Source organism: Syngnathus typhle, linkage group LG8 (genome assembly GCF_033458585.1).
Source record: "Syngnathus typhle isolate RoL2023-S1 ecotype Sweden linkage group LG8, RoL_Styp_1.0, whole genome shotgun sequence".
NCBI lineage: Eukaryota > Metazoa > Chordata > Actinopteri > Syngnathiformes > Syngnathidae > Syngnathus > Syngnathus typhle.
The window spans coordinates 16,276,325-16,288,663 of NC_083745.1; the positions used below are offsets into that span (position 1 = coordinate 16,276,325).

Sequence of the window (12,339 nt, forward strand, 5' to 3'; positions counted from 1 at the left end):
TCATCACATCTATGTCCCCTGAGCAGTGTTGCCAACTTGCCGACTTTTCTGACCCCTCTAGCGACTTTTTTCCAAGAAGCGACAAGCAACAAACCTAGCGACTTTTCAGGGAGTTCATTTTGGTGTTTCCTCACTTCATGAGCCGCTGGTGCAGCCGCAGACAGTGTTGCCTGCAAGCACAGCTGTCCTTTACCTCTTTATTTTAAACAGCGGCGGCCGGCTGTTTGCAATTTGAAAATGACGTCATAGTTTGTGGGTAAAGCCTCAAAACTACAAACGAATTAGCGCATCCGCACAAACTACGAACTACAAATTAGGTGACGTCATCTGGCGACTTTCAGGGCAGCCAATAGCGACTTTCCTAACTGAGGAGTTGGCAACAATGCACCTGAACCTGTGCAGAAGGGTTAGTTGACTAACGGGAAGTGGTTCAAATTGGCTTCAATTGCCTCCATTGATTTCTACGTGATGGCTCCGTCCATTTCTTCTACTGTTTTTGGCAAAAATATATTAATAATCTTCAACGCTAACTTCATGATGATCTGCAGGACGCTGGATGTCAGAAAAACAGTTTTTACTCTAGCTTGGCAGTCAACAACAGAACGCACTTCATGATAAAAGTTTTTACATCACATCAACACGTAGGCTATATGTTGATAATCGCGTACTCTCTCTGCTGCAGTCTACATCAGACTGTTTAAATACATTATTTTCTTTCTTATGTCTGGTTGTGAATGACCGAACGGTGCGTAATTATTTTGTTGCTGCTGCAAGGAATTGCGGTAATTTCAATTAGTTAGGAGGGTTCCTATCCAAAATTGACTATTCAAGCCTCTTTGAGCTACTATATTAGCTAACATTAGAACACAGGTACCACACGGAAAGTTCTACGATCTGTCGTGTCAAAGCTCCGGCAGACTCTATCCTACCAGTGTGGCAGTGTGGACACGGAGAGGGCGACAGCACATGCTTGTGCGTGTATGTAGCCACAACTGTCTTGTGCAGTTATTTGCAGCATCTTTAAAATTTGCTGAGAAAAACAAATTGAGAGAGAGAGACAGAAAGTTAGAATAATTTGAGCCTTTACACTTTTAAATGTATTTAGAGTTACAAATATCTTGAATAATTTTCATAATCACCAATTAATCTGTTTATATATATATATATATGATATTCGATATGAAATAAACAGGTTGTAGGCTTGAAGTTTGCATTTATAGATGGTCCATTATTGTGAAAAGTCGTTTAAAAAAAAAAGATCGAAAAAACTTGCACTTGATTTTCTTTTTTTCCCTTTTTTTTATTATTTTGCAGTAAACCTGTTCAATAACCACCAAAGGTGAAAAGGACTTAGCAAAATAAAATAGGCCTACAGAGTTTTTGTTTATTTTTAAAAAGAAAGAAAGGGCGCCAGAATTCAAACTGATTGTTTGAATCTTGACGAGGCGTCCAATCAGCGCCTTGCACTTGGCTCCGCTACCAGTGGACGAAGCAACGAACGGTTACGGCAGCAGCACCACAACGTCGAAACTTTCTCTACTCTCATTTTGGATTTTGCTCATTTTCAGCATCTTACTACGGTAAGGTTGATGTTTTATATGGTTTTTAGGTTAGGTTTTATGGTTGATATTTCCCTGTTTGACGTGTAAGATGTATTCTTGTTGTGTTTGTGGAGAATCTGTTCAGTCTCTTAAAGCATATGTTTTGCATTGTAAACTGCATCGCAATGAGCCCCGTTGTATTTTCAAGTGTGTGGAAATTGACTGTAAGCAGGTATTTTCTAGATATGCAGCATTAAAATCGCACTTCTATCGCCACCATAGTGCAGTCTCGTTGACTGCTCCGGATCATGCTATGGCTAAAGCTACATTGAAGTGCACGGTTGCACTTTGTGAGCGCCAGTGTGACGGAGTCAGGGAGTTGCTTGCTCACCTTAAGGAGCACATAGCAAAGGGACACCCCATAAACTGCCCAGTGAGAGGATGCAAAACCTCACTTTTTACTGTGAAGTCTTCATTTACTTCTCATATGTCCAGAAAACACCGACATTGTTCAGCACATGTGATTTGTGGCCAATTCAGAGATACAAACTCAGAAAGTCCTTCTACAAATGAGCAAAACATCCCTACCGTGCACGAAACTGCCAGTGTATCAGAGGCTGCTGAAAACACTTTTGGGGACTCGTCTAATTTCAGTGACTTGTACCTCAGAAATGTGTGTTTATTTTACATAAAACTTATGGGCCAGCTTCTTATTCCAGCATCTACTATTCAGACCATCGTTGAAGAGATTCAAAACATACATGAGATGGGACACACATATACACTGAACAGATTAAACTTGCTTCTGAAAGATTTGTCAGTATCAGATGAAGAGATTGTAAAAATCTGTGATACAGTAAAGGAATGTGATTTGTTTTCAGCGTGTCACACAGGGCCAATGAGGACAGCATACTCTAGAGCACAGTGTTTCAAAGAAATGTTTAAATATGTTGAGCCCAAAAAGGTGTTTCTAGGGAGAGATGAGAACAGAACAGAAAGATTTGCGTACTACATTCCTGTGTTAAACACACTGAAGAATATGTTACAATCAGTGCTCATGTCAGCAGCTCCTTACGATAATTCTGTTTCAAAACCAGATGTTCTCTGTGACTGCCATGATGGTAAGGTGTTTAAATCAAATACCTTTTTTCAAGAAAATGCATCTTGCCTTAAGCCAGTGCTTCTCAATTATTTTCTGTTACGCCCCCCCCCTAGCAAGAAGAAAACTATTCGCGCCCCCCCTCCCCACCGTGACTATCCTAACTTGTCTTGTAAGTCGTAAAATGTTGCACTGTCGCAAACGTGACAGAAGTAACAATGAGAGCGCCACTGCCCCCTGCTGTAGTAAACACGCAATTACACTTTATTCTAGTACTGCCAAAAAAAAAGCCTGTTCCCCAGGGTCACACGCGCCCCCCCAGGAATAGCACCGCGCCCCACTATTTGAGAAGCACTGCCTTAAGCTGATACTATACCAGGATGCATTTGAGGTCGTTAACCCTTTGGGTTCTGCAAAAAAGAAGCACAAAATTTTGGCTGTGTACTTCTCACTATTAAATTTGCCCCCACATTTTCGATCAAATGTTGATCACATGCAGCTGGTTTTGCTGTGTAGAGAAAAGGACTTTAAAGAATTTGGCCATGGCAAGGTTTTTTCAGAGCTACTGGCTGACTTGAAACTACTGGAGGAGAATGGGATTGCAATGGCAGATGAAAATGTTGTTAAAGGGACTCTCTACTGCATTGCTGGAGACAACTTGGGCTCGCATTGCATTGGTGGCTTTACTGAAAATTTCAGTTCTTCAAAATATTTCTGCAGATACTGCCTCATTTCTCGAATTCAATTTCAGGGGGATGACCCAATTTCTTGCGGACCAGAAAGAACCCCTGAAAGCTACAAGTCAGCAGTGGATCAGTTACAAGCTGAAGGCGTGGCGGATGTTCATGGAATAAAGTTCAGGTCAGAATTTAATACCTTAAAACACTTTGATGTTTGTCTGCCTGGTTTGCCCCCCCTGTCTTGGTCACGACATCTTTGAGGGTGTCCTATCTTATGATTTAGCACTTTACCTGAGGTACTTTGTTAAAAAAAAGAGATGGTTCACATACACTATTTTGAACAGACGCATTAATCAGTTCAAATATGGAGCTGTAGATGCTTCCTCCAAGCCATGTGAGGTCAGTCCTAAAACACTGCGACTTTCTGGTCATGCTGTACAAAACTGGAACTTTTTACGACTGTTACCTTTAATCATTGGAGACAGAGTGGAAGACGCACAAGATGATGTGTGGCAATTAACTCTGCAACTAAAGGACATCGTTGACTTGATTTGCGCTCAAAAGATTTCTGAGCCACAGGTTCTTTACCTGGATGCTCTAATTCAGGAATATTTGGATTCCAGGAAAGCACTGTTTCCAGATACCAACTTGAGACCAAAGCATCATTATTTGCGCCACTACCCAGGACTGATTTTAAAATTTGGCCCACTGATGAGACTATGGACTATGCGCTTTGAAAGTAAGCATAGTTACTTTAAAAGATGTGCAAGGCATTTGAAAAACTTTAAAAACCTGTGTCTCACTCTTTCAGAAAGACATCAGATGTTTCAGGCCTATCTTTCAGCTGGGTCAGTGAGTCCTCAAGCCTTGCTTATGAAAGAAGGCGTACCTTTCTACTCTGAGCTATACAGTGAACAAGTTAAAGATGCAGTCTTACAATTTGGCTTCACTGAAATTAATACAAAGATTCCTGTAGATTTGCAGTATAATGGGATAATATACAAAAAGGGGCAATTCGTTGTCACTAGGAATGATGACTCAATGGAGTTTGGTGAACTCCTCCTCCTTGTAGTTAAAGATGATTCTGCACTTCATTTGCTGATGAGAGTGTATTCAGCAGAATTCCTGCCACACTACCACATGTACTCAGTGAAAAATGACAGTGGAAGATTGCAGTGCCTACACATTAATGAACTGATTGACATGTGGCCATTATCATCTTACATCAAAAATGATACCAGATAGTGCCACTGAAGCACAGTGTATTGTCAGAGTAGATGCTTTGATGTCAGTAGACTAAAGGCCAACTTCTTTGTGTTTGTGTATCTGATAGATATGGCTGAATCAGAGATACAGACGATAAGTAGTGCAATTGCTGCAGTGCTTCCAGACCTTCCTCAAGCAGTTCTTAGTTCAGTGGAAGATACATTGAAGGGATTTGGTGCTGAGACCATAGATGATCTGCAGTACATTACAGAAGGAGACTTGCTGCCAGTGTTGAAGCCAGTCCAAGCCAGAAGACTTGTTGCTGCTTGGGCCCAGAACAGTAAGTGTTTTTTAAATTTAACATAATTTCACAAAATTTCTACATTGCCATAACAGCATAGCACACATTATCCAGTTATTTAACAGTTAACAAGTAATCAGTTAATTATTAAATTAAGTAACAATTATTTTAATCATTGTTTTGAGTCAAATTTTTTAAAAAGGGAAAAACTTAATATGAAAACTCATATTTTACAACATTTTCTAATATTATGGACAAACAAGACACTTGAGGCCTTGAACAGTGATCAACATTGTTTACTATTTTGTAACATTTTATGGACCAAACAACGAATAGATTAATTGACAATGAAAAACGTTAGTTGCAGCCATATTAACAATACATAAAATATTCAACAGAGAAGCACGACATCCTTCAAGGTTTAATGTTTCTCCTGTTCTTCTGTTACAGACTCAAGCACTACAACTGCAGCATTTTCCTCTCCACTGTCCGTCTGTTCCTCTCCACCTTCAGTCTCTCCCTCACCATCATCCTCCTCAATCACCTCATCCCCCTCAGGTAACTGTTCCACTTTTGTGGCAAACTGGGTAGAGACATTCCAGATACCATGGCAGAAGCTCCCTGAAGAGTTAGTGCAGAGTTTAGAAAGGAAGGTGAGACCTAGTCCGCGGCTGCGGCGAGAGATGGTAAGGATAGTGGTTTCTGAGATCATGAAGATGTGTAATAATCCAACCAAACACAACACTACAGAGATAGGCAAAAGAATGGTGGCCAAGTATCCAGAAGCCCTCCAAGATGTCATAGAGGGTGATGTCATTGGACCTGGATATCATTCACTGGTAAAGCAACTCCAAGCACGAGTTGAAAATGTGAAACGACCCAACACACCAAAAATAAGAAAACGCAAGGTTGCACCAGATGAGTCTGATACTGAAGAAATTCCAGCTGAACAAAAAGCCAGAGTTCAAGACACATATGGCTGTATAAACTGGGAGCCGAAATATTTGCCACTCTCTGAGACTATGGAGAGTCAGCAAGAAAAAAAAAACAAGATGAAGGAGATGTTTGAAGAGATTGACTTCAATGCAGACAATGTGAAAAAGTTAATACAGTCCACCTATTACACACAGCGTAAAGACATCAACAAGGGGACAAGCATTCAGAAACTCAGCCAAGAGTGGCCCTTTTTGTTCAAGGAAGCTGGTATGGTAGCACACTTCCAAGAACTTACTGGTCTGAGTCTAATGGATACTTTCCTTGGCAATGTGGAGAAAAAAGGAAGACGCCTCTTAAACTTCTTCAAGAATGTTGATGCACAAAAACGCAAACAAGTCCTGGATGCTCTTCTCAAGTTTCAGACTGAGCTGGGCCATTTGGATGGTTGCTCACAAGACCTTGTAAAGATGGTACTTCTTTTACTGGCTCATTTTGGTGAGAAGGAGGAGAACCTGCTCCAATACGTTGAGGAGACATGCCTGGCCCAAGAGGTTCAGATAGAGAAGTTGCCGGCAACACCCTGCATAATTGTGTGTGGTAAGTAAACAAAAATTAAATGTCTAACCAAACCCCGCAGCTAAATCTATATGTATACTGACATCAAATTATACTATTCTATCTATCTATCTATCTATCTATCTATCTATCTATCTATCTATCTATCTATCTATCTATCTATCTATCTATCTATCTATCTATCTATCTATCTATCTATCTATCTATCTATCTATCTATCTATCTATCTATCTATCTATCTATCTATCTATCTATCTATCTATCTATCTATCTATCTATCTATCTATCTATCTATCTATCTATCTATCTATCTATCTATCTATCTATCTATCTATCTATCTATCTATCTATCTATCTATCTATCTATCTATCTATCTATCTATCTACCTACCTACCTACCTACCTACCTACCTACCTACCTACCTACCTACCTACCTACCTACCTACCTACCTACCTACCTACCTACCTACCTACCTACCTACCTACCTACCTACCTATCTACCTATCTACCTACCTACCTACCTACACTTGTATATCTTATTACTTCACCTGGCACCAAGACCAGCCCATAGGAGAATTCAATGCAATAGCATAGTTTAAATTAACTCAGTTTTCAGTACGCTATTAAAATGTTGTTGTTGTTTTAATGTAATAAGCACCATTGTATTTTAGTCAATATCTGACATTTAAGTCCTTATAACTGAATGTTTTTATTTTTTCATTTTGTTTTTTATGTTGTTAATATTTTCAGGGTCCTGTTGCTTTTCTGCTGACACATTCATGTTGAGCATTGACCAAAAGGTTGTCAACGACCACATCACTTCCTTCACCTCTGCCGTTTGCCTGCTGTTTGGGAGTTTCTATTGCTTCAACATACACTACCCAGTGGAACTACGATCAACACTAGAGTTTCTCCAAAGGTACAGTTTATTTCTGCTAGAGCAATAATTTCTTTGATCTCACCCATTAATTGTTACTTCTTTGTTTTTTTTCTTATGAAGGTGTTTCTTCTCAATAAATCCTGAGAGAGGCACCAAGGTCGAGTGGAATAAAAAAAAGAAAGTACTCTCAGTCAATCCTAGAGTCCTCACTCTGATTGCAGACCTCGCAGACCATGAGTGGAGATAGACACACCCTATTAACCCTTTAGGGACAAGTGGTTAAGGTATGAGTGGTTAATGTGTGTTCAGGTATACTGGATGTTCAAGTATACAATATGTTATGGTACACTGTACCTATTTTGTTTTTAAAATTGTACCACAAGGTAAATTGAAATCCAGTGTTAACTTTTTGTTGGAAAATGTCTGGTGGTTTCTAAAGGTACGTGTTTAGCTTCACTGAGAGCGATCAGTGGATTTGTGCTAATTAATCCAGAAATGTCTTTGATGGCACTTTTTTTCGTTTACAGTCTTTAAGGTAATTGTTTTGTGAATTCTATAGTTTGTACAATTTCAAACCAATGCTGTTTACAACTTCACAGAAGTGGAATAACTTTCCTATATTTCAAAATGTAAGAAGAACATGTTTTTTGTGGCCAATTGGTCGTTCAGGTTTATTGAGTAGAATAAGTGTTGAAAATATTGTAGTCCCATGTAAATCACGTTTATGTGAGTCACTCTTTCAGAGAGTCATAGTTGATTATTTGTCTGCCAGTGGATTATTAAATGCAATTTACAGTTCACTGTAACACAGCTGCTGACTGTTTGCGGAGTTACACATAATACAGCCTGACTCAATCTATTGAGTCAATACTCAAGCTGTTATATGGAGTTTTGTCAATAAATATGTACGAAAAAACCTAAAAAAAACTTGTCATATGCTGTTGAGGCTTTTTGTTATACAGAAGTGGGTATGGTTGCCAGGAAAGGGGTAAATAAAGTTTAGGTAAATGTTGATGCTATAAAAACAGCTATGGCCATTTTCTATCAAGATATTTTTTGGGCTTTTAACCTTCATTTGAGAGAGACAGCCTAAGACTGACAGGAAGGTGCGGGAATGACATACAACCACAAACAAGAGACCTTGAGCATTTAGAGCAGGGGTCCCCAAACTTTTTCCTGTGAGGGCCACATAACCTTTCCCTTCTCTGATGGCGGGCCGGTGGCAGTTTGTAACAGAAAAAGTGTGACGATCGTAGGGGAGCTTAAAAAAATTTTTTTTTTTTTATTTTCCAGAAAGCCACACATAACCAAATAACGGTTATTTAATAACCCTTTCCAGGTTCTTTACAGAAAAAAAAGTCAGGAAACAAATAATAACACTATTAATGAAATAAATAATAACTAAACCCTCTCTGAGTTCTTCACAGAAAAAACAGGAAATAAATAATAACTAAATAACTCTCTCTGGGTTCTTCATAGAAAAAAAACCATGGAACATTAACTTTCTGTTGTGCCATGCACAATCTTAACAGATAAAAGTTCAGCTCAGTTGTCAGAGCAGAACCTCTCTGACACATATGAGCAGTCTCTTAAAGTTCTTGTGTTCCTTCCTTATAATCCTTTTGTAGGTTCCAGTAGGCTTGTAGACACCGCTGTCTTTTTTGTTAAAGTTTGATAGTGCGTCATAGTCTGGAGTAAAATTTGTTGTGGCAATTCTTAGGCGAGATCCGAGGTGTTGGTCCGTTTACCTCGATCTGTGACGGGTAGATGTTGACGTTCATGTGGCTGAACGTCACGTCGCGTACGTCGAGCCAAATTGGCAACTCTTTTAAACGCTCGGCACTGTGTTCACCCTGCTTTACTTGGGCGACATTTTAACGGAAGGATTCCAGGGGAAGGTTTGTGGGTGGCTTTAGCGCAAAACTGCATCTGAAAGCTCAGCGCGCAAATTACAAGAATGCTGTCGTCACAGCCCACGCTCTAAATTCGGGACTGATACAAATAGAGCGCGAGTGCGCCATGTCCGTACACGCACTTGTGAGTGTGCACCGAGCTTTCTGACACGGCTTCCGGTAGTAAATGCGCAGGCGAGCGCTTCCCCATCTACTGGGGAAACGCAGTCATTGCAGGCAAAATGAGCAAAAAAAAAAAAAAAGTTTAATAATACAATTTATTCAGGGTTGGCGGGCCGGATTAAACGGTCCTGCGGGCCGTATCCGGCCCGCGGGCCGTAGTTTGGTGACCCCTGATTTAGAGGATGGGTGGTTAACAATAAGGGAATTTCTAAGCAATTCACATGAGAGAAGTGCTCCCCATCCAGTCGCCAAAAACAAAAATTTGTATAGATTTATCCAGTTGTTTTTTAAACCAAATCCCAATATTTATCTGGTGTTTCCCAAAGTCTTCGTGTCTAATTAGGCATGTTAAAGTGAATAATTTTTTATCCCTTTTCAACTGGTCAAAAATGGTTACATTTGTCATGTCCTTCATATCTAATCATATCGCAATGTTCTAACGTTTTATATACTTTAAACTTGAATTGGTGACTGGACAATGTTTATTACATATTTATGAGTAAGATAATCTTCGGGTTCCTAATTATTACATTATATATACCATTTCTGTATGGAATACTTTTTGACCTGTTATCCCTCCCTAAAAAAAACACCTAAAATGTTCAGTTATTCAACTGTATGGAGGGGTGGAGTGGAATGCTAAGGAACTGAGCTGGTAAGTTGGCAACTTATTTGGAATATATACATTAGATCAGATATACATCAGTCTCAAACCTCAAACTATTGATCTCCTTCCAATAGGCCAAGCCAAACACCTCCAAAGGTCCTGAAATTGAGTGGTGATGTTATTGTCAACATGGTCCTCCTTCAACGTGGACCTGTTAATGCATTCAGTCACAACGTTTATGGTAAGTTTTTCCTTACACACTGCTGCTGTAGACTGACAGTGGTGGGGCATTTCTTCAATAGGATGTTTCGTTTGATTATAAAATAGATCTCACTATAAAATGCTTGATATGCTCTTGGTAAAATATAATATAATTATGTTTAAACTTACTGTATTCCCTAGAATGAGAGTGAGAAAGAGAGACTGACAACACTCGTAGATGAGAGAGGGGCATGCAAAGTATGGACTGAAGAGAGCCAACGACTACTACATTCACCATGACCCTGCACATGCAACAAAAGTCCTGTGAGTAATGGGCAATAACTAATTTATTATGTATTATTAATAAATGTATTATATGTATTCAGTAAGGGTGGGGGAAAAATCGATGCACATAAGATCTTTGTTTAACGATTTTTTAATCGATTTTTTAAATTAAAAAAAAATTGTTTAAAAAACAGGCACACCAGGCTTTGTATTATGCAGAAGTCCTTTATTTTTGTTCAAACGTATTGTATAGATAGCTACCTAATTGAGGACCACACAATGTCGTTGATAAAGGCACTTCCCTAAGAATTTAACTTACCGTATTTTCCGCCCTATAAGGCGCACCTAAAAACCTAAAATTTTCTCAAAAACCAACTTATAGTCCGGTGCGCCTTATATATGGACCAAATTCCTAAATTTAAACTGGCCCAAAGCATTGTGTCATGAAATCAATCATAAGTGGCCCGCTGAAGACTATGAATCATGAATCAAAAAGACTATGGATCATTATTTTATGATTATAAAGTAATTTGTTCCGTCTGAAGTTGAAATAAAAAAGATAAAATGGAGAATGATTTGATTTGGATTAAAAATCTGACATGATGGTGCGCCTTATAGTCCGGTGCGCCTTATATAAGGATAAAGTTTTAAAATGGGCCGTTCATTGAAGGTGCGCCTTATAGGCCGGAAAATACGGTAATAAATGTGAAAAGGACACTTTTATGTCCACTTGTCATTCTGTATACCAAAGCAGATGAGAGTAGATCATGATCAGAAACCCAATAAGAAATCTTTATGAATAAAATCGAATCGTTTTAATAAAAAATCTTTTTGAATCAAAAATCGATTTTGAATCGAATCGTGGCCCCAAGAAGGAGGAACGAGAGGAATGAGATAACTGTAATAATCTGATCTAATGAGAATACCTGCAAATCCTGGTTTATATTATTTTCTTGTCCATTTTCAGATTTCTTTTGGAGTACAGCCGCCGTACCCGATCCCCTCCACCGGCCCGCCTTCCATACAGCATAGGACACCACCCCGCAACACAAAGCAGCAACCAACAATACACGATGCGCCGCGGACAAGGGCCCCGCGAGATGTACCGCACACCGCCCTTCCAGCGGCAGAGAGAGGAGGGCGACGGGGTGACTGCTCTTGGCTCTCGGGTGAATGTCTTTCTTTTGATGGAAAAAATGTGGGATAATGTTAATCATTAAAAGTTAAATCAACATTAATAAAATCTAAATACTGAAAAATTTCCACTGTATTTATCACAGTAAAATTCTGGAAACCACAGCTGGCAGTTTTTTCTGGGGTGCGCATTATACATGGGTACAAACATTTTTTATTATTATTTTTTTAAATCCGGATATGATACGGAGGCCGCCATTACGGATGCGCTTTGTTCTCTGCTGTTCACTTCAAACACGCTCCATACGAACACAATGCTCTCGTATCAGATGCCTGCTCGATCACCTGCTCGTTTGCTGTCACAATGTACCCTACACAAATCTGAAACATTTCTTCGCTATCGAGTTTACTAGCGCATGCGCAGTGATACTGACCGGCAGAATACCATCCGGTTGTTCCCAAAGATGATCTTTTTTCTGAAATAATTTTACGTTTACAGAGTCAAAATTTGGGTGCGTATTATACATGGGTACAGGCTTTTTTCCAGCCATTTTTAGGGTGCGTATTATACATGGGGGCGCATTATACATGGGAAAAACGGTATATATATATATATATAAAGGAAAACCTTTATTTATATGATATTTAAAGGGAATTTATACAGAATTAAGTAGTATTTTATATTTAATACTGTTAATTGTACAGTAAAACACTAAAATACTTTTAGGCAAAATCTTTTATATTATATAGTATTTCTATGTCAATTACAAATCAAAACTAGGTTTCTTTTGATGGAAAAAATATTTATTTATATGG

The 12,339-nt window shown here is 39.0% G+C and overlaps 1 protein-coding gene across 2 annotated transcripts; it reads left to right on the top strand.

Annotated features, from left to right (window-relative positions):
• The first annotated feature begins 1,186 nt into the window (after positions 1 to 1,186).
• Positions 1,187 to 11,785, top strand: LOC133158518 (uncharacterized). Of its 2 annotated transcripts, XR_009715229.1 has the most exons (9): positions 1,187 to 1,580; positions 3,392 to 3,501; positions 4,654 to 4,866; positions 5,278 to 5,385; positions 6,180 to 6,360; positions 7,092 to 7,260; positions 7,342 to 10,144; positions 10,306 to 10,428; positions 11,357 to 11,785. XR_009715229.1 is itself a non-coding variant. In XM_061285769.1 (6 exons), the coding sequence occupies exons 3-6, from the start codon at positions 4,656 to 4,658 to the stop codon at positions 7,466 to 7,468; spliced, it is 1,590 nt and encodes a 529-aa protein (XP_061141753.1). In that variant the 5' UTR covers positions 1,237 to 1,580; positions 3,392 to 3,501; positions 4,654 to 4,655; the 3' UTR covers positions 7,469 to 9,408. The 2 variants fall into 2 exon arrangements, 1 of the variants encoding a protein (XP_061141753.1); XM_061285769.1 differs by lacking the exons at positions 10,306 to 10,428; positions 11,357 to 11,785 and having other exon boundaries at positions 1,237 to 1,580; positions 5,278 to 6,360; positions 7,342 to 9,408.
• The last annotated feature ends 554 nt before the right edge of the window (positions 11,786 to 12,339 follow it).

Excerpts from the sequence above, each read along its gene's own strand:
- LOC133158518 (XM_061285769.1), top strand. The coding sequence starts at position 4,656 with ATGGCTGAATCAGAGATACAGACGATAAGTAGTGCAATTGCTGCAGTG. Across the intron at positions 4,867-5,277 it reads TGCTGCTTGGGCCCAGAACA|ACTCAAGCACTACAACTGCA; the intron begins GTAAGTGTTTTT and ends CTTCTGTTACAG. Across the intron at positions 7,261-7,341 it reads ACACTAGAGTTTCTCCAAAG|GTGTTTCTTCTCAATAAATC; the intron begins GTACAGTTTATT and ends TTTCTTATGAAG.